The 22,028-nt window shown below is 39.7% G+C and overlaps 1 protein-coding gene across 2 annotated transcripts in view; it reads left to right on the top strand.

The window, feature by feature from the left end:
- The window catches only part of RARS2 (arginyl-tRNA synthetase 2, mitochondrial), a 70,267-nt gene that overhangs the window by 2,870 nt on the left and 45,369 nt on the right, over nt 1-22,028 (top strand). For both annotated transcript variants that reach the window (XR_003911019.1, XM_029945218.1), the window contains exons 2-3: nt 12,049-12,122; nt 20,160-20,262. Coding sequence is in view for 1 of the 2 variants with exons in the window: in XM_029945218.1 (XP_029801078.1) it covers nt 12,049-12,122; nt 20,160-20,262 (177 nt within the window). In the remaining variant the exon portion in view is untranslated. The remainder of the gene's footprint in view (nt 1-12,048; nt 12,123-20,159; nt 20,263-22,028) is intronic.

Here is a 22,028-nt window from a genome sequence, read left to right as displayed (position 1 = left end):
CTTGAGGACCCCCCATTAGAGTCTGGCGGTAAAGGAGTAGGCTCCCCTTACCTTTTGCTATGTCAAAATCCCATGCCCAGATCAGAGGCAATTAATACCAACAGAACATCCTATCAGGAACTTTTGCTGTTTCCCCAGCTTTCTGGGGCAACATTTGCCAGTCCGATGGCAAAGAGGCAGGACAGTTCATTTTATTGGACGGATGAATCCTCAGTCTTCTGCCGTGCTAGACCAGCCAGCTTCCAGGGTGTGGCTCGAGCAGGGCTGGAGATCTGTGGAGTCAGAGTCTTTTTGAGGAATCAGTTCAAGTTGGTCGACTGGATCTGGATCACCTCACCAGGTCGAGTATGCCTCTTAAGACCTCACTTCAGCAAATCTTTTGGACTCTACCTTCAAGATAATATCTTGAATCCATCCACTCTTCTCTCCCTATTGCCCTTTCTTTCCCAAATCAAGCTACTTCCAACAGCAATCTGATAGGTCTGTTTCCACTCTTGCTATCCCTCAAATCCATCCTCCTTATACCTGAAAAGTGACTTCTGAAATGTAAATCAAGTCACATCACTTATCTGTTTAAAACTGCATTGCACAAACTCTCTACCAGGACCATAACATCTTTCTTTCCAACATCAATTCATACCACTGTTCTTCCTTTCTGCAGGATTCTAGCCACACTGTTGATCTTGTTTTTCTAACAAAGCAAGGCCTTTCCATTACCATTATGGTAGATTATTCCCTGTGCCTAAAGGAAATGATTTTATATCATGACCCCTTGTGCATGGTTGAAGTTTCACAAAATAATACTTAACTTATAAAGTGTATTCTTTTCTATACTACCTTTTTCAGAAAATCCTGGTTGGGACTCACTGAATTGATTCCCAACTGACAACTTATAGTTTGAAAAGTGTCCTCCAGTTGCTCTCTATCTCAGACCCTTGTTAGCTTCCATCGTAACACTTATGAGTTAACAATTATTTCATTAGCTACTTAATTATTCTTGGGAATTAGTTGTTTACTTGTTTTGGTGTATGTTTTCTCTTCATGAAGATAGTATATTTGATTCACATTTCCCTAACACCAACAAAGTGCCTAAAACATAGAAGATGTTTAATAATTATTTAAAGAATAGGTAGCTTTTGGTGATGTAATACAAAGTTTGCAGCTTCACCAAATGAGTTCATAATTTTTTAAGCTGTGAGATAACATGGTAAAAGTGGAAAGGATTAAAATTGTAGTCCCTCCATTTGTGTGACTGACTTATTCTTGGCAGGTTAACCTATAACATGGTGGTATTGATTCCAAGTTTACAGGATTGTTGCAAGGATTAATGGTGATGAAGACAATAATAACTACCATTAGTGGAATATCTCACTTGTAACCATGCACTGTTTGCTGAACTTTTGGGGGCTACTGATAAGATCTAAGGACATATATGTTAACAGTGTATAGTGTCAAGAACTGTGAGGGGTTTGTGATTTTACCCTACTGGCAGATGCTGATGCTGGCAGAAAACATGAGATCCCTGGATGAGAAATGAATTATATTATTCACAGCAATAGTAGTAGCCAGAGTATCAACATTTTCTTGTATCTGTTCCCCAGGCCCCTCTTCTTCCCACAGGGCAATGTGAGGAAGGTCAGATGATACCTGCACAGGCAGTGTGCTGGAGAGGAGCCCCGGACTTTTAAGATGGGTAGTAGGCATGTTCCCCTTTGCTCTGCAGTGGGACACTCTTTATGTGTTATGGATCTGTTTGCTACACAAGCATCTTTTGAAAAGATTTTATGCCATGTTGACAAGATACAGAAACCTAGAAATCACATAGGGATTTGTCTCCCATCATTTAGGACTGTGGTATGCATACTAAGTGTACAGTACTTGATATTGTTAAATTGTTTAATCTTCTCAGTCATCCTATTTGTGTCGTCTCTATTTTATAGAGGAGGACACTGAAACTCAGGAAGATAAAAGAATAACCTTAAGTTACGGAGCAACCAAATTGTAGAGTTGAACTACCAACTCAGCTTTTTGACTGAAAGTTCTAATTCTTTGTATTCTATAGAATAACCTTTTTTTTAGATGTTCAGTACTATGTCTGGCTCAGAAACATAATGACAGAGTATGGATTTGTTTTCCTTTCTGTCTTTTCACTTAGATTTTAATGTTAAGTTTAAAATAAATCCAGCTGGTTCATTTTAATTTTTTTTATACTTTTAATTCTGATGGAATTATCATAATGGAAAAGTTATGATAATAATGCAAAAAACTCCATATACTCTTTATCCAGATTCACCAGTTATTAGCATTTTGCCACATTTGCTTCATCATTCGATTTATATCACTTATTTTTTATGTATCACTTGAGAGTAGGTTTCATAAAGCTTGCTCCTTGTCAATACCTAATTATTTACTTCCAAGAACAAATCTTATCTTAACCGGCCAGAGTACAGAATTAGATTCACAGAATAGCCATATGATACTTGTATCTAAAGTATAGTTTTGATTTTTTTCGTCTTTTTTTCCAGTATAGAATCACAAGCTGCATTTAGTTGTATAATTGTTATATTTTAAGTGGCCTTAAGCTCTTCTCATTAGTTTATATTTACATAACATGACAGAGGAGATACACTAATGGTTAATAGAAGATAGACCTCCCTGACTGTTGATGAGTGCCATTATCAGATTTCAGGTATGGCCTCAAGGAGCAATTCAATTTGATGACCAGTTGCTGTCATCTAGTCTGAAGCTGAAATATTTATGTTGAGAAGATTCTCAACCACATTCAGGTGAACAGCAGGACTGACTGAATTGTCTAGGTGTATACTTCTCTCCTAACGAGCTCTTCTAACGGGCCCACCAGCATTCCGTCCTGCTTAAAACTACCAAGTTATTCAAGAGCTATGGTAAATTTCTTTCATTATAGACAGTTGGTCATAACTTGCCTTCCAAATCTTTTGGGAAGTTCTCTTCTGAACCCTGAAGTTTCCGTTGTTACCAGGTTTGCTGCCTGTTTGAGTCTGAGTTGATCTAGACCTGTACCTGAAGAAAGTCTGTACAAATTTGGGCATGCTTGTGCACTGGCTCTTGCTGGCAAATGTTTCTACGTGACCTGGTTATATCTGAGAGTCAGAAGTAAGGAATAACCAGGGATAATTGTGACAGTTTAAGTAATTTAAGATCTGGAAGAGTGATTGATAAAATTTTAAGAATTTTAAGACTCGTGACTGTGGACTGTTATCAGTTCTGCTACCTGTATGATTGCTAAAGCATAAGGATCTCTTTTTTATTAGCAAAATTAGAGTTTTTATGAAATTACCAGGGATTTTTGATCTTGAACCTGGTAAGTTTAACTCCTAACTGAATTTAGAACCTCTCTAGAACCAGAATGATAGAGGTGTTTTTTTTGTTTTCTTTTTGGTTTTGGCTTTGTGTCCAGTAATTGGGTACTAGGGGTAGGAATTGTGTGTGTCTGAGGGAAAAGGAATGGTTGAGAACTGACCACAAGCTCGTCAATTAATGTGCTTTCTCATACTGGATACCCTGGGAGTCAAAGAGTCTATTAAAATCTCTAATGCTATATTGCCAAATCTAAGACTTAGAATTGTATCTGGTACATTGTAGGCACTCGATACATATTAGCCGTTATTATATACACATTAGAATCTGATTTTAAGTTCCCAAACCAGATCTGGCAGGTGTGGATTTTCACTTTTGATAATTTCTTAAATGTTTCCTTTCAACCTCAGATTTCCTCCTTATTCATTTGTGTTATTTAGTTTACTTCTCAAGGAATGTGTTTAATATTTTGTGGATTTATTTCTCTTAAAAATTTGAGCTGTGTTGTTCTCGTCTTATTATCTTATCCCTATTGAGTAATTTTTAGTATATTTTATTCTGTAGAACTTCTTTCTTTCATCATCTTGACATTTCAAGTAGGTTATTATCAGTAGGCCCTTGTTTTACCTGTGATAGTCTTGGGTGAAGGACAATACCAGGAAAAACACCTTTATCTGAAGGGGAAAGAAGAAAAGAAATATGTAAGGAAACCCGTAGCCACATTCTCATGAGAGAAAGCATTAAATCCAAGTCCAGAGACAGTTAAAGAAAATCTTGTGGGGGCACCTGGGAGGCTCAGTCGGTTAAGCGTCTGGCTTCAGCTCAGGTCATGATCTGACAGTTTGTGGGTTCAAGCACCACGTCTCTGTGCTAACAGCTCAGAGCCTGGAGCCTGTTTCGGATTCTGTGTCTCCCTCTCTCTCTGACCCTCCCCTGCTCACACTGTCTCTCTGTGTCTCTCAAAAATAAATAAAAGAACATTCAAAAAATTTTTAAATAAAAAAAGAAAATCTTACGATTTCCAGAATAATTGTAGACCTATGAGAATGTAGGTGAATTAAAAGCCATGCTCTCTGACATTCGACCACTTGACATTGCTTCTTAATTTTGAGGTTAAGGTATTTTGAACTCCTCCTTTATACCACTGCAGTTTCAGAGCCTTTATAAAGGGGAACCAATTTTATCCATTATTCTAGGTGAATGTTTTAGTCCCATGTGAAGTTAGATAACCAGAAAGCCACATATCTGAACCCTATGGCTTCATTTCCAAAAGTAATTTTTTTAACAGTACTTTTATATGAAGTTATGTTTTGGTAAAGAAAAAAAATCTCATTTTTGCAAAACAATGTGTGGTCATAGTAAAGAATTAAGCAATACAAAAAGGTGCAAAGAATTAAAAGAAAAACTTCCTCCATAAGTAATCATTATCAACATTGGTTGACCTTTATTTTAGATGTATTTCTTTGAGGATATGCACACAGGAAAAAAAAAAAAAGGAAGAATGTATATAAGCTTTTTTTACAAAAATTGGGCTGTATTATAATGGGTTTTTATTTTGAGGGTTTTTTTAATTTTATGACAGAAAATGTCCAACTACTAAATGTATAATAGTATTAAGATTCCCCATGTACCCATAAACAAAATGCTGTTTTTAAATTGAAAACATTAAAACAGTTTTGTTTGCGCTTAAAGAAAAAGAAACCAAAATGTAATTCAAAGAATTATTGCTATATTTCCTAAATGAGTCCTCACAATTTGGAGTCTTTTTTAAAATGTCTGATGCTTCAAATTTAGATAGTATCAACCCTTGCCATTAGAAATAAGGCCATTAGCACTTTTGTAGTTGGTATAACTTCCTCTACCTTTCCTAATTTGTTTGGGTAACTTTCTCAAAGTCTGTAGCACTTGTTGTCTATTAACTGGATCTGTGCAACTTGCTTTCTATTCATTTTACATTGAATTGGACAAGGTGCTTCCTGCCCATCCTTTTCCTGAGGTATGGCTTAATTGGCTGGATTTTTTTTTTTTTTATGAGCAGATCTTTCAGAGGGGTCGTGGTGTCTTTTTGTTTTTTTAATTTGTTGTTTTAAAGAAATTTTGACTTCTCAGGTAAAATAACCCCAGAAGTATCAAAAGGAGGTTTATATCATGAGAAAATTAGCATGTTTAGAAATAATATAAAAAATCTTTATTTTAGAAATAAGGCAATAACACCAAATTCTTTAGTTCTGATTTAGAATTTTCTGGAAATGGATAGTACAGATGCAAATGCATACAACAATCCAGTATTATTTTCAAACTTACGAATGTTCATATGTTGGCAGTTCAGATTAAAAAAAAACAACTGAGGGGCGCCTGGGTGGCTCAGTCAGTTAAGCCTCCGGCTTCAGCTCAGGTCAGATCTCATGTTTGTGGGTTCGAGCCCCGCGTCAGGCTCTGTGCTGACAGCTAGCTCAGAGCCTGGAGCCTGCTTTTGGTTCTGTGTCTCCTTCTCTCTCTGCCCCTCCCCCTCTCATGCTCTGTCTCTCTCTGTATCAAAAATAAATAAAACATTTAAAAAATTAATCAAAAAAATAAAAAAAAAACAACTGAGCAGGTGAAACAAACATATCGGTTTACAGCTTCTTCCTGTGGGTGAATCTAGTTGTGTATAATATCATTGCTAAATTATTTGCTTTAACCCAGATCATGGTCTTTGTGGTTAGATAATAATATGGCTACAAAGTATGGTACATTTATTTCATCCCTGGAGTTTTCTTGATTGGGTTCTTTATTTTTTGAATTTTGTAACTTAAGCAGAATGTGTTTCAGTGTTAAATTTTCCATATTATACCTTTCTGACATAGTAATTTATATTGATCTGTATATTCAGTTTTTCTTTAATAAAATATTTAATCATGAAGAAAAATATAGTTAATATGTACCCATCACTCAACTTAAATACTATTAAAATCTCCTGGGTACCTATCCCTGGCCAAAAACTCTTTCCTCACATGTAAGGTCTTGTGTATATTATTTCTGTGCATGTCACTTTTCTACCTTTGAATATATCCCTACATAGTATTCTTTTGCAAGTTATTAAATTTTATGTAAGTGGAAATTGTGCGAATTAGGCAAGATAATTCATTTTCAGAAATACCAAATAAAAGCTGTGCTTTCTAGTTAACAATAGGTTTACAACCTACTGAAAATATGTACCAACCACCACCCACCCTCCTACACTGAGTCTCAAACCCTTAGACAGTTCTTCCCCTTTCCATTTTGTGGGCTTAATTTTTCACAGACTTTGCAATGAGCATGCGCCAAAGAACTGAAGTCTCTGCATCACATCAAGGAATATACATTTCTTCCAGTCAGGCTACTTTTTGGCCTTTCATGGGCATAGGTGACTTCCAGGTAAGGCTGTAACCTCTGTAGTGCTCAGCCAATGAGGAACCAGGGGAGGGACTTGCACACTAGGAAATAAATTGTCTGCTGTGACTGCCCTCTGTGTGCCTGTCCCTCAGACACCCGCTCTTGCAGGAACATTGATTACAAGCCTTGCTTCACTGTGCTCCAAGTCTCCCCATCCTTCCTTTGATTGGGTCAGTGGGCTCATTCTCACAGTAATCAAACTGTAATCATCCTTCTGCAACTTAGGTTTTTTGTCTCTTAAAAAAAAAGTTGTATCCATAATGATGCATGAAGAGGTCTAGTTCTTTCATTTTGCTGCTGTGTGCCATTGCAGTAATATACCACAATTTAAATTTGGCTCCTTATTTCAGGGAAATTTTTCATTTTATTGAGCATTCTGCCTTATTTCCTATCACCTTGGTCACACCTTGCTAGGTTCTAGCTGCCACTTGTGTGACCAGTTTCACATTTGCTTCCCAATCACTTAGTTCTTAAAAAAATTTTTGTTTTAATGTTTTATTTTCTTTTGAGAGAGAGGCAGCATGAGCAGGATAGGGTCAGAGAGGGAGGGAGACACAGAATCCGAAGACAGGCTCCAGGCTCTGAGCTGGCAGCACAGAGCCTGACACGGGGCTCAAACCCACAAACTGTGAGATCATGACCTAAGCTGAAGTTGGATGCTTAACCGACTGAGCCACCCAGGCACCCCCACCCCAATCACTTAGTTCTAACAGCCCCTCATCTAGTCTAATAGCCTGCTGGTTCCAGCCTATAGTAAGCTCAAGTGTGGCAGAGTTAACACCCTCAAAGACAGCCCTCACGGGCACCTGGATGGCTCAGTCGGTTAAGTGTCTGACTTCGGCACAGGTCACAATCTCGTGTGGTTTGTGAGTTTGAGCCCCACATCAGGCTCTCTGCTATCAGCACAGAGCCTGCTTCATGAAGATCCTCTGTCTCCCTCTGCCCCTCACCCATTAGTGCTTGCATTTTCTCTCTCCTAAAAATAAGTAAACATAAAAAAAAAAAAAAAAAGACAGCCCTCAATCAATGGGGAATGGAAGCTCCTGCTTCTTATCTTTGGATAGACAATTTTGGTAGATACTATGTGTGCTTCTTAGGAGGTACCATGGAAATTAAGTCCCCATTGCCTGTAGCAGTGACCTTAACAGCACCATCTTAACTTTTTCTCCTTCCTTTCTCTTCTCAATCTGTCATGCCCTCAGGAGTCACCTCCCAAATAAACTACCTGCACATAGGTCTTTTCTCAGGTCTTGTTTTTGTGAGAGCCAAGATATATATGAATATTTTTTGGTTTTCATGGGTTTTGTTGATTAATCTCTATAGTTTCTGATAAGAGAGACCAAGTTAGGAAGTCTGCTACACAAGACTGCTACATTCTGCTTCAGAATATTTTGCATCTTTCCTTAGCTGTCAGTTTTTGAAGTGTGGCTTTGGGTTTTGTTTCTTTATCCTGCTGCTACTGGAGTGCTAGAGAACCATTGTACCTATTTTCCTGTCTGCTTGCTTCTTTGCTGCTCTTCCTTTTGTGTTTTAGGGACACCAATTATCCAAAGGTTGGATTATCTTATACAGATTTTATCGTTCTCCACTTCCATTTGTATTTTTTATTATTTTTTTAATGTTTTATTTATTTTTGATACAGAGAGAGACAGAGCATGAGAGGGGGAGGGGAAGAGAGAGAAGCAGACACAGAGCTGAGCTAGCTATCAGCACAGAGCCTGACACGGGGCTCGAACCCATGAATGTGAGATCTGACCTGAGCCGAAGTCGGAGGCCCAACCAGCTGAGCCACCCAGGCGCCCCTTTCATTTGTGTTTTTTAAAAATCTGTATTCTCTCATTATTGTAAGCCTTCTGTGTCTTTCTTCTAATTATGACTGTTACTTTGTGTTTCTTAATTCTATAAGAAAAATAATTATCAACTTATATTTAATTTTTGGATTCCCATTTTAACTTTTTCTGTCTTTAAAATCCTTATTGCGTTCACAAATCTTGAAGCACTTTGGATGAATGTTTTTGTGTTCATTTGTTTGTTTGTTTGTTTTAATTTTTGAGAGAGGGCGAGCATGGACAGGGGAGGGAGAGAGAGGATAGAGAGATAATCTGAAGCAGGCTCCAGGCTCCCAAGCTGTCAGCACAGAGCCTTGTTCAGGCTCAGACTCAGAAACCACAAGATCAAGACCTGAGCTGAAGTCAGACTCGTCACCGACTGAGCCACCCAGGAACCCCCTAGGCAAGAGTTCTTTGACTTTCTCTTCTTCCCTCTCCTCCCTCCCCCACCTTTCAGTTTGCTTATTTTGCCTTCTTTTCATCTTGAGCATGCTTGACAGCTCTGCCCACACTTTGTTAGTTCCTGCATTGCATGGGTGACTTCATTCTCCATAAGATTTGTTCTTGGCTCACCTTGCTTTTATGATTACAAAAATATAAACTCTAGGGCTTTCCATTCTGTCTTTCTGGTCGGTCACAGTGACTTGTATACATTACTCATGAACTCTGACTTGGCATATTAAATTTTTGCTGGCTAGCTCTAATATTTTTTTCATCTTCCCATAAAAGTTCCCCCTCTGATTCTTACTGCTCATCAAAACCATATCAGGATCTGGTTGGACACCTGGGTGGCTCAGTGGTTAGGCATCCGACTCTTGATTTCAGCTCAGGTCATGATCTCATGGTGGCATTAAGAGCCTGCTTGAGATTCTCCTTTTCTCCCTTTGCACCCCGCATCCCCTGCTAACACTTGCATGCTTATGTGTGTTCTCTCTCTCTCTCTCTCTCTCTCTCTCAAGAGAAAAAGAAGAATCTGTTCCATTTAATTGGGGAATATATTTTGTTTTGATGGAGAGAACTTTAGGGTGCTGCTCTAGAATCTTCACTTCTGAAAAGTACTGGAACTCACTTCTCTCTTTTACTCATTCTCTCCCATAGCTCTGTAGCATCTCCCTCTAGTCATATAAATAACATGTCAAATAAAATAATTTATTTTTTTTCTCTCCTGATTGGAGTACTAATGAGAATTATTAATTCAAGTTAGGAGCCTTGCCAAACAAGGCTGCTCCCTTCCTCTTCAAAATCTGCTGTTTCTTTCCTTGGCTGTCACTTTTGAAGTTTCTGACTTCGGGCAATGCCTATCCTGTATATTTGTTGCTGGAGAACCAAGAATCTTCCCTATTTATTAGCTACCAACCTTTCTTTCTCCTGTCCATTCTTCCATCCTTTTCATTTTAATTTGATAATCAGCAGGAGGTGGGAGATTATATAAAGAACACTTCCTTCCACTACTTCATACCAGAATCTTTCTTTAGTTTTTTGTTTTGTTTTTAATTAAGGGAGAATCTATACAACATAAAATTTACCATATTAAGTATTTTTAAATGTGCATTTCAGTGCCATTAAGTACATTCACATTGTTGTGCAACCATAACTATCAACTCTTTCCAGAACTCTTCATTTGTAAAACTGAAACTCTGTGCCCATTGTAAACAATAATTCCCCATATTTCTCCTTTTCCCTCAGTTTCTTTATTTTGGCTTTTTAATTTACATCCTGTAAGAATGTTTTTGTGCCTTTGTAAAACTGCTATTGAAGGTATTTTCTATTTTGATATTTATGTCTTTATGTGAATATAACTTGGTGTTAGAATTTACATTTAGGAAGAATTTACTTTATAGAAAAATTTGTTGCCAAGTAGCACTGTACTGTGTAGTTAGATTCTTTTTATGCCAGAAATAAAGTTTTTTGTGTTGTTCATTTAAATGTAAACATTTGATTGCCTATGTTCACAACTTATTTGTGAGCTGAAATGATTTAAAATTTACCTCTGTAAGTTTTTTGTTTTTTTTTTTTCCAGCAGACTTCAGTAGTACTTAAGATAGAAAATATAAGGGTGCCTGGGTGGTTCAGTTGGTTAAACATCCGACTTCAGCTCAGGTCATGATCTCACGGTTCATGGGTTTGAGCCCCATGTTGGGCTCTGTGCTGACAACTCAGAGCCTGGAGCCTGCTTCAGATTCTGTGTCCCTCTTTCTCTGCCCCTCGCTGCTCACTTGCTCTCTCAAAAATAAACAAACATTTAAAAAATAAATAATAAAATACAATTTATTATTTTTAATTTTTTAATTAATTTGTGTGAGAGAGGGAGTGGGGGAGGGGCAGAGAGAGGGGGACAAAGGATCCAAAGCAGTCTCTGTGCTGATAGTGATGAAGTTTCAGGGTGATGGTGGGGGGTTCAGGGTGATGGCCATTCTTGAAGATGTCTTAGGTGCAAAAAAGTGACTTTATTAAAGCATGGGGACAGGACCCATGGGCAGTAAGAGCTGCACTGGAGTTGTGAGGGGTAACTCATTATATACCCTCAGGTTGGAGGGGGTTAGGGATAGAGTAAATCTCTAAGGTATTTTAGAAGCAAGATGTCCAGGACCTTGAGGGGCTAGCTATTCCTAGGGAAACACCATTATTTTTACTGTTTAATAAAACCTCAGTCATGTAATCCATCAGATGCATATTGGGGCCATAAGCTTGGAGTATGATTGCCAGCATATATCTGGGGGCAGTTAAGATGAAGTAGACTTAACAGGATTCTCAAGGTTGGGACACTGTTAAGCTAAGATTCCCTTTTGCCCCTAGCAAAGTGTTGTCATTGAGACAGCTGAGCTCCTAGAGGGAGGTCACTCTGCCAGTTTCAATGGGCTATAGGCAGAAAGGGAATTTAATTTTTCATTTGCCTTAGTTTCCCACATTACTATGGCAAGCACTAAACCCCTTTCCTTTGTTCTTGGGTAGCCAGGAGTGTCCGAGGAATATCACACATACTCCTTTTGGTGGGGGGGGAGGGGGTGCCAGCCTGTATATTGCCCTCAGCTTGCCCCAATGTTCCCCATTCAATAGCAGTGAGCCCGATGTGGGGCTCAAACTAATGAACCCCAAGATCATGACCTGGGCCAAAGTTGGACTCTTAACTGACTGAGCTATCCAGATGCCCCAATACCATTTTTTTTTTAATTTACAAATGCAAAACATCCTTTTTTGGTGAACAATTCTGTTTGCTACTTTAACACTCAACCCCTGGCCACCACTGATCTATCTGTTCATCATCCTTCCAGTTTTGGATTTTCCAAAATGTCAAGTAAATAAATCATACACTATATAGCCTTTTAAGTCTGGGTTTTGTCATTTAGCATAGTGCATTTGAGGCTCATTTAAGTTGTTAAGTATCTGAATATTCTTTTTATTGATGAGTAGTATTCCACTGAATATGGTACAAATATAATAACCATCTTCTGTTTTTTTTAATGTTTAGCTTTCCAGAGTATTGGATCTTCCACCAGAAAACTTGATCAAGTCAATATCTGCAGTTCCAATTTCCAGAAAAGAGTTAAGTATATTTATAACAATTTAAATTGTTGTTAACTTTGTCAATATACAAAAAAATTATTCTTCAATTAATAGAATAGACCTTGAAATTAACCATAGAATATGATGTAACCTATTTATCGTTGACTTAAATAATAAAATCTGTATTGTACGTACTCTAATTGATACATTAAATTAGAACTCTTGTGTTGTTTGATGTTTATGCTTAACTACAATTATGTCACAATTTTTAAGAAAAATTAGGAACAAGGTCAAAATTAAATTCTGTGATAGCAAATAAAAGAACTAAGATTGTGGTTAGAACTTCACGGTTTTTGAAGGTTATTTTTAAGATTATACACCTTGATGCTGGAATACTGTTGCTTTGTATTTACTTGATAGGACTTTTGTGGGGTTTGCGTTTTTTGTTTGTTTCCATCTGAGAACTCCCAGTGATAGAGAACTATTGGTTACATATAAGCCATAGTTGCTTTCTTGGATACAGGAAGATATCTATCTTTTTGAGAGTTTGGGCCATCTAATTGATACTTATTTACCATTTGGCTAGAAAATCTAACCAAAATACCCTTTTGGTAAATAATAATGACAAGAAATTAGCTACATAGTAGGCATTTAACCCTAAGCTTTGGAAAGATGTAAAGATATAATTATAAGTACCATTATATCCTAATGTTTTATCCCCTAAACTTTGTCAGGATTTTAAGATAGGGTGGGATGAATATGACTGTTCTCAGAATAGGACAAATAAGTGGAAGAGGGAGAGAATGGCTACTTGTTGCCTTGTTGAAACAAAGTATCTTGAAAGTGGCCTGCCGCAACTAACTTTATATTGAATTCTAAGAACAAAGACAAAGACTGACAAGGGGATCTCATAATTCCACATTAATTAATGTAATATTCCAAGCCAGTTACCTACTTCATAAAGTATGTAAATGGCATTATGCATAATAATGAAAATGTTTTTATTTTATGTTTCAAAGACCTTTAATAAGCCTGAACAAAAACAAAACAAACAAACAAAAAAAAGCCAGAACAATCTTGGCGCATTTTTTGAATAAGATTTTCTTTGCCTACCTGGAGCTCCTTTGGGTAACTATATATATATATATATATATATATATATATATATATATATTTTTTTTTTTTTTTAGAGACAGAGAGAGACAGAGCATGAGCGTGAGAGAGGCAGAGAGATGGGCAGACAGAATCCAAAGCAGGATCCAGGCTCTGAGCTTTCAGCACAGAGCCCGACACGGGGCTCGAACTCACAAACCAGGAGATCATGACCTGAGCGCAACTCAGAGGCTTAAGCGACTGAGCCACCTAGGCGCCCCTGGGTAGCTCTGCTTTAATTGATTCTATACTTTACTGTACCTTTGGTTGGTTTATAGAAAATCAGTATTAGGGAGGATTTTAAATTCTTTTTAGGCTACAAGTCTAAAATTCGGCATATTAAATGTATTTAAAATAAAAAGAATCTCTACTGCTTTGCCATCATAAACTTAGTATTCTTTACAAAGGATACAAAAGACGTGTATTTTTCATTTTATTCTAAAATGCTATTGTTAGGAGAATTAAGTCCTTTTTGTTGTTATTAGTATGGTTTGTTTAATTCCCTATAAATCAATTTCTTCATCGCCTAGTTCTCTCAATTATATTTTCAACTGTGGCAGAATTCCTGCTTAATAGTGATCATAGTGTGTAGAATTAATTACCTTATTACCAGCCAGTAATACTCAAGCCTATGAATTTCACTCTAACACCACAATAGCAACTCCGCAGAAGCAGTGGAAAGGTAGCTATTTCTTTCTTAAACTTTTTTTAAATTATAAACCGTATAAAAGTCGAGGGAATAGTTTCTGGAACCCCTGGGTGCCATCACTCACTGTCATTGGCGCACAGCTAGTTGTGTTTCCTCTGTACCCGTACCCACTTTCCTTCTTCACAGTGGATTATTTTGACAGCTATGTTAATTTTTCTATCATAAAAGCAAAAACAGACCATCTTAAGAAAATTCAGGAAAACACAGAAGAATAACAAGGAACAATACCCAATATGTTAACAATTTAATTTTTTTTTAAATCTTTGTGTGTTCATATGTTATTCCCATCTTGTTAAACTAATTTCTTCAATTCCCCACATTATTGGCGCAAATACTTGGCTAAACTATCAGAGTGGTTTGGTAAGAATAAATACACTCAAACCTTATGTAAATTTCCCCAATTAAAGTTAATTTTTAAGAAGTTGAATTGTTATGGAAAAATTGAATGGCCATGTCCCCAGAGCTCAGGACACAGGACTGTTTAACATTTTTATTTAACATCAGAAATAAGATTAGTATTACTTAATCAGGACTTAATTTCTCAGCAACAATGTGAAGTAGGTACCATTATCATCACCATTTACTAGAGTTTAAGCAAAATACTTAAGATCACACAGACACTGATTAATAGTCTGCAGTTACAGCTCAAGTGTCAGTGGATGAGTTTAGGTTGGTAAGTGTAATCCCTACTAGGTTGTTGGTAATGTATTAAGACTCAAGAAAATTCTTATAGTTTTTTGTTTGTTTGTTTGTTTTCTGGTTTTTTTTGCAGGGGGTGGGAAGGAGAGAGAGTATATGTGAGTGGGGGAGGGGCCAAGGGAGAAGAAGAAAATCTTAAGCAGGCTTCACACTCAGTGCAGAAATGGCTCAAGAATATTCTTTGTTGTCGTTCTTACATGCGTGGGGGTGGAGGGTGAGGAGGAGCAGAGAGAGGAGAGAATCCCAGGCAGACTCCATGCTGTCAGTACAAGCCCAAAGCGGGGCTCAATCCCACAAACCAGGAGATCATGACCTGAGGCTTAAGAAAATTCTTAATGGTCTTTGTTGACTAGGCTCTTTAATGTAATGTGAAACATCACACAGAATATTTTAGGCATGTCCCTGAGTTTCTTTTTTTTTTTTTTTTAATTTTTGATACAGAGAGAGACAGAGCATGAGCAGGGAGGGGCAGAGAGAGAGGGAGACCAGAATCCGAAGCAGGCTCCAGGCTCTGAGCTAGCTGTCAGCACAGAGCCCGATGTGGGGCTCAAACCCACAACTGTGAGATCTGACCTGAGCTGAAGTCGGAGGCTTAACCAGGCGCCCCTGTCCTTGAGTTTCAAGAGTGATAAGAATTGATAGGGAAAATCTGCCGTAAGATGGCCAACAGGGCGAATAGGAAACACCTGTCCCTGATTAATGAGGAATAAGAAAGTAACTGGCTGGGGCGCCTGGGTGGCTCAGTCAGTTAAGCGTCCGGCTTCGGCTCAGGTCAGATCTCATGGTTCGTGGGTTCGAGCCCCGTGTCGGGCTCTGTGCTGACAGCTAGCTCAGAGCCTGGAGCCTGTTTCAGATTCTGTGTCTCCCTCTCTCTCTGACCCTCCCCTGCTCCAGCTGTCTCTCTCTGTCTCTCAAAAATAAATAAAAAGCATTAAAAAAAATTAAAAAAAAAAGAAAGTAACTGGCTATAAATTGTTCCCTCTGCTAATGCTCTGGGCTCAGACCTCTAGAGAATGAGCTCCTCTGAGGCCACCCGTGTAAAAATAAACCTCCTCCCTTCCAAGATCTCTGAGTGCTGCTTGGTTCTTCCTCTGAGTGATCCAGACCAGATTTTGCAACATTTGGTTCCCTGACTGGGACACCCATCCTCGGCTGTCCCATTGTTGCTACCGGTTTGGGAAAATGGCGAGGCGGTGACAGAATGAGTAATCGAAAAGGAGAAGGTGCGCCTTGCCTTAATTTCAGCAGTCTCCAACTCGGTCACCTTGGGCTGGCCTGCCACGCCAGTCCCACCAGACTCATGGAGACTTGGCAAGTGAGAATCTCTAACCAATGTCAGAAACTGGTAAGAACTGGGGTCTAAATCTGTCCTGTCCTGCCCACCCATAGTGGTAGAAGGGGGAGCTGATCACTCCCTGGAGACCTCAGTGGTCTCATCTGTAGGAATTCTGTGGGAGGGAATGTAATAACCTCTGGTGTGTGAGTGTGAATGTGCAACTCAGTCTGGCTTGCCTGCTGGGTTCCATTCTGTGGCTCCATGGGTGGGCACCCTTAAGGTCCCCAAAAGCCTACAGAGTCTGAGTGGGTGGATCTCCGATTCTGTGGTGAATGGCATACAGTCTATGGCAGCATTAAAATAGTTTCCTATCGTGTAAGTCACAAAGTGGAGACCACTATGGCTAAGCATCATCGAAGTTCCTTCAGGACATGGCCAGACCGGCATCTGACTGGTCTCCTCTTTAGAGGGGGCACCCCTATCCCTTTGTCCGTTTTTGCCACACTGCCTCACAGAAACATTAATGGGGTTGCGACAAAGCAGACCCACTGTTCTTGAAACTATGATTGAGAACTTTGAGGAGGGTTTTTTTGGGAGACTATGGAATTAAGATGACTCCCAGCAAATTAAGGACCCTGTGTGAGTTGGAATGGTCCACTTTTGGGGTAGGATCATCCTCAGAGGGAACCTTAGATGTTCCAATGATCTGCCGCATCTGGCATGCTGTTACCAGAGACCCAGGTTACCTTGATCAGTTCCTGTATATCAACTCCTGGTTAGAGATTCCACAAAACCTCCGCCCTTGGGTGCGATTTGCCTGCAAAGAACAGGGACAGGCTAGGGTACAGAGGTCCCGACCTCCACAAATTCCCCCTAGTGATCTAGAGTAAGAACCAATTTTGCCACCACCATATGCTCCCCCAACCTTCAGAACCTGACCCCCTGGCTCCTGATACTCACTCACTTCTGGACTCGACAGATCCTCTCTCCTCTGGACCAGTGGCCAGATTGCACCCTCAGCCAAGTGCAGGTGCTCTCCAATTGCCGGTATGAGAGACTGGTGCGCTGGCCGGGATCCTAGAATGAAGGAAACCTGAGAGACGTGATGAAAATGGAACCCTGCAGCCTGGCTGCTCCATGATGTATTACCAGCCTTTCTCCACTGCTGATCTCAGTTGGAAACCTAACACACCATCGTATTCTGGAAAAACTACAGGCAATGATAGACCTAATGGAGTCCCTCTTCCAGACCCACCAACCAACTTGGGAAGACTGCCAACAGCTGCTCCGCACTGTAACCCTGAAGAGACAGAGAATTACGAGAGGAGCTTGGCAATACCTTAAGGAACATGCACCAGCCAAGGTTGTTGATCCTGGCACCTCGCTAGAAATGCCACACCTGAAGGCTGTTCTGCATAAGACTTCACTGCAGAAGAATGACAAGTCTACATCTGCCGGTACCAAGAGGCTCTCCTCCAGGGGATCCGAGCAGGGGCTGCGAAGCCCATGAATATGACCAAGATAGCTTCAATCACTCGGCAGCAAGGGGAATCTCCCGGGGATTATCATGAGAGGCTATGCGAGGCTTACTGCATTTACACCCCTTTTTATCCCAAAGCACATGAAAGCCAACAGATGGTTAACACCTCTTTTGTGGCTTAAGCCGTCCCAGATATCAGAAGGAAGCTCCAAAAACTTGAGGGTTTCGATTTAATGTCTGTCATGCAGTTGATTAAGGTTGCTAACAAGGTCTACATGAACAAGGAGGACACAACCGAGAAAAAGATGAGGAGTGAGCCTTCTCACCACTGCTTTAAAGGAAAAGGAGTACGAAAGGATGGAGAAAGTCCCACCACCAAAAGGGGGGAAGCCCAGGACCTCCTTAGCAAGGGTTCCATGCACTTACTGCAAGGAGAAAGGACATTGGAAAAATAAATGTCCCAACCAGAGAAAGTCTCAGAAACCCAGTTGGAATGTAAAAGAACCCCGTGGAAAAGAGCCCTCATAGGGCTAGCAGGAATAGATTCAGATTAAGAGGGACCTGGCTCACTTCTTGACCCCCATGAGCCCACGGTCAAAATTAAAGTAGGGGACCAAACTGTGACTTTAATTAAATGAGCTGAAATTGAGGGGGCCACCCAGACCAAGAAAGGATGGTGGAAACTGCTAGATGGGTGCATCTTTATCCCAGCGGCCCTCAGAGGGCATCTAGTTGGCAAATACCATCAATTCACCCATCTAGGAAAAACTGCATTAGGGCCCCCCTCAAAAAGCAATACTACATCAGCCAGCTGCCAGCATTATGTAGAGCGATAAGTGAACAGTGTGTGACTTGCACCAGGAATAATGCCCGATTCGTGCTGTGACCCCTGCCAGGTGTCCAAGGGTAGGAGCCTACCCCCTTTGAAGATATGGAAATAGACTTTACAGATGTCCAGCCAAGTTGAGGATTTTGATACCTCCTGGTAATAGTCTGTATATGCTCTGGATGGGTTGAAGCTTTCCCTACCAGGATAGAACGGAGCCAGGAGGTAGCTAAAGTCCCCCTAAAAGAAGTTGTCCCCCAGTTTGGCCTGCCGGCCACAATCTACAGTGGTAATAGACCTGCATTCGTGGCGAACATTATACAAACTTTAACCAGCTCCCTCAACATCACTTGGAGGCTTCACACTGCTTACCAGCCTCAAAGCTCAGGGAAAGTAAAGAGAATGAACCACACCCTCAAAGGAACCTAAGGCAAGTTCTGTCAGGAAACAGACCTCCCATGGCCAGACCTGTTACCCTGGCCCTCCTGCATGTCTGTTGCACACCAGGAACTCAAGGTTTCTCCTCCTTTGAACTAATATATGGATGGTGCCCTCCATGTCTAGGGAGTCTCCCAGGGAACCTACACCAAATAGGGAATAAGGGAATAAGAGAACAACTTCAAGTGTTAGGAGCCACTCTAAATAAGTTACAACGATATATACCAATGAGAGGGACCAATCTCTTTAGGATCCCCTGTACACCCTTTCCCACCAGGGAACTCTGTCTGAGTCAAAGATTGGAAGAAAGACCCTCTCAAACCACAGTGGAACTGGGCCTCATACTGTTATTCTGACCACCCGTACTGCCCTCAAGTTCACCGATATCATGGTTTCACCATTCCAGAATCAGGAGGGCCAATCTTGAGCCCCAAAACTTGAAAGACTGACCCGAGTCCGATGAACCCACTCAAAGTGACCTTTTGGAGAGTCCTAGATTCTTAGGATCTTGAGCCCTGCTCCAGCCACACCCCAGAAGCTGGCTGGTCTATGAACAGCAGAAGCTTAAGGAATTGCTGTTTCGATAAGATAGACTGTCCTTACTCTTTACCATCAGGTTGGCAGAGGTTACCCCAGAAAACTGGGGAAACAGCGAGAGGTTCCTGTTTTCACTCACTTCCTCTTATGAATAGGACGTTCTGTTGGTATTGATTGCCTCTAATCTGAGCCCCATTTGGAGCCAGTAAGAGCAGGGCACCTTCAGCTGAAGAATCAAAAGATGATGCCCTCTAATGCAGACTAGATCTGTTTAAATGGGCATCAAAGGGGGGAATGATAGGGAAAATCTGCCATAAGATGCCAACAGGGTGAATAGGAAACACCTGTCCCTGATTAATGAGGAATGAGGAAGTAACTGGCTATAAATTGTTCCCTCTGCTAATGCTCTGGGCTCAGACCTCTGGAGAATGATCTCCTCTGAGCCCACCCGTGTAAAGTAAACCTCCGCCCTTCCAAGATCTCTGAGTGCCGCTTGGTTCTTCCTCTGGGTGATCCAGACCAGATTCTGCAACAGAATGAAGTCATTTATGCCCCTCTAAAATACCTTCTTTCGTCAATGACAATGGACTAGACAGTAGTTTAATCCATTTATTCTGCCCATAGAGTTTTATTCTCTAGTTTCTTGTTAAATATCAGAGATGTTCAAACATGGGTAATTATGTCTGTATATCAATTAAAATTTTTATTACACATTGAACTACCTATCTCAAATTGTAAAACTATGATTATATAATAGAAGAGGAAGAATTTTAGAAGATAAAGTTCTAAATAAATACAAGGTGATCTTTCTAATTTCTTTGCTTTATATTTTAAAGGCATAATCCTTTCATAAAATTGTATCCATGTGGAGAACCCATAATGGTTGATCTTTTTTGTTGTTGTTATACTAGTAATATTTTTAAGGCATAATAGCTTTTTCTATTTCAATTTGTCTTTAGAGAGGTAGCTGATTTTCAACTTTCTGTGGATTCTCTATTGGAAAACAACAATGACCATTCAAGATCAGATATTCAAGTTCAAGCCACAAGACTGGCAGAGAAGGTACTTTAGCACTATTATCTTTTTTAGACATTATAATAAACTTACTGTTTTTTAAAGAAGAAAAAACTCAGCCATAATAATGATTTAATAGCACTTTTTTGTTCAAGGCACCTTGGAAAATCCAATTTAAATTCATTTAGCTATGTACAGTAAGGTTAAGATTTTTCAAATTAGTTATAAAGCATTCCTCTTGAGCTGACATTGTTCAATTTTTTGATTAACTACTTATAGGAGGACTGAAGTGTTAATTAAATTTACAGATTGAAGCTGGATGGACTTCTGAATTTAAGAGAACAAGCTTGATAAATTAGAGCAGTGGATTGCAGTTTTTAAAATTAGTTTCTGAGAAGATGAGCATTAAAATATGAGAAGAAATAATTAGATGTAAATAGAACCATGATTGCAGAGAAGAAGTGGCTAGATGATTTAATAAACCTCTTTCACTTCTAATTCCTCTTATGGGTTTGGTATCTCAGAGTGGAGTTGAAAGGATTATATAGAATGACCAATTCTTAATTATTAGTGTAATACTATCAAAAACAGCATTTTTTAAACAGTTATTACATGTGAGACAGAGGCGCCTGGGCACACTGAAGGATGGAACAATGAAAGTCACCATCATAGAAAAAGTGCGTGAAAGAATGAGTATAATCAAAGAGCTTTGGTAGCTGAGCAAATATTTAATCAGAAAATCAACTCAGATTTTTATCAGGAAGGTAGAATTGTGCTAATTACAATATTTAGTACCCCCCTCCCATCAACTGTGAGTTCTTAAAAATAAAGACTAGTGCCTCTTCAGTGATTACAGGTATCTCCTCAAGGTTCATGGATATCATCAGGTGCTTTGAAATCTAGTAGGCTAAAATTCTAAGGTACAGTCAATGAAGACAAAATATTTAAATGATTTCCATTTTATGTGTTGATACAAGTGCTTCAGCGTAGGGCCTGACAGAATGGCATGTTCTGTGGCTCTCATGCAAGGTGGGAGAGAGAAATTTTTAGATTTTTTTTAAAGCAATCTCTAGAGAATACGGGAGATAAAGAGAATTCACTACATAAGCTAGGGATAAAGTGATGCTGGCTTCCTTCCCTGTTAGGTGGAGAATTTGAGGTCATGCAGTAGCAAAGAGAAAGTGATTCTGAATACAGAATAGTGTTCTAGTCAGGAAAAGAAGAAAATGTTGTTTACCCAAATAGAGTAATAGAGTTGAACAGATTGTTAAGGCCCGGGTCCAGATACAATGACTGAGAGACATGACGCACTTGCTGCCTTTGCACTCCAACTTGATAGAATTAAAACTACAAACCTCACGGTGCCTGAGTGGCTCATTAGGTTGAATGTCCAACTATTGATCTCAGCTCAAGGGGTGTTGAATTCAAGCCCCATGTTGGGCTCCACATTGGGCATGTGTAAGGGCCCATTCTGCCAAAAGACCTGTTGAGATCCCGCTGAAAGTCCCCAAGAGGAACGCGCATATCTCCAGCTTGTCTGGAAAGTGTGACCCTGGTGCAAGTGAGGTCCCTCAGTTGAGGGTCGGGATTGAGTCATTCTCCTGGGAGACTGAGCGTACAGTGTCATATGGCTTGTTGGGTCCTGCTTTCCTTTGTTTTAGAGAATGTGCACATGACCTCTTGATCATGATGGATTAGAGACTGGAGTTAGTTTTCTATGACCTTTAATTAGTTTCAGTGAGTGGGCAAATTTTCAGATTGAAACTCCCTTCCTGGTCAGGGGCACTTTACCCGTAAATCATCATGTTCACCTT

The sequence above is a fragment of the Suricata suricatta genome, chromosome 7 (assembly GCF_006229205.1).
Source record: "Suricata suricatta isolate VVHF042 chromosome 7, meerkat_22Aug2017_6uvM2_HiC, whole genome shotgun sequence".
NCBI lineage: Eukaryota > Metazoa > Chordata > Mammalia > Carnivora > Herpestidae > Suricata > Suricata suricatta.
The sequence above is the reverse complement of the archived record's forward strand: the minus strand, read 5'-3'. Positions and strand labels throughout refer to the sequence as shown.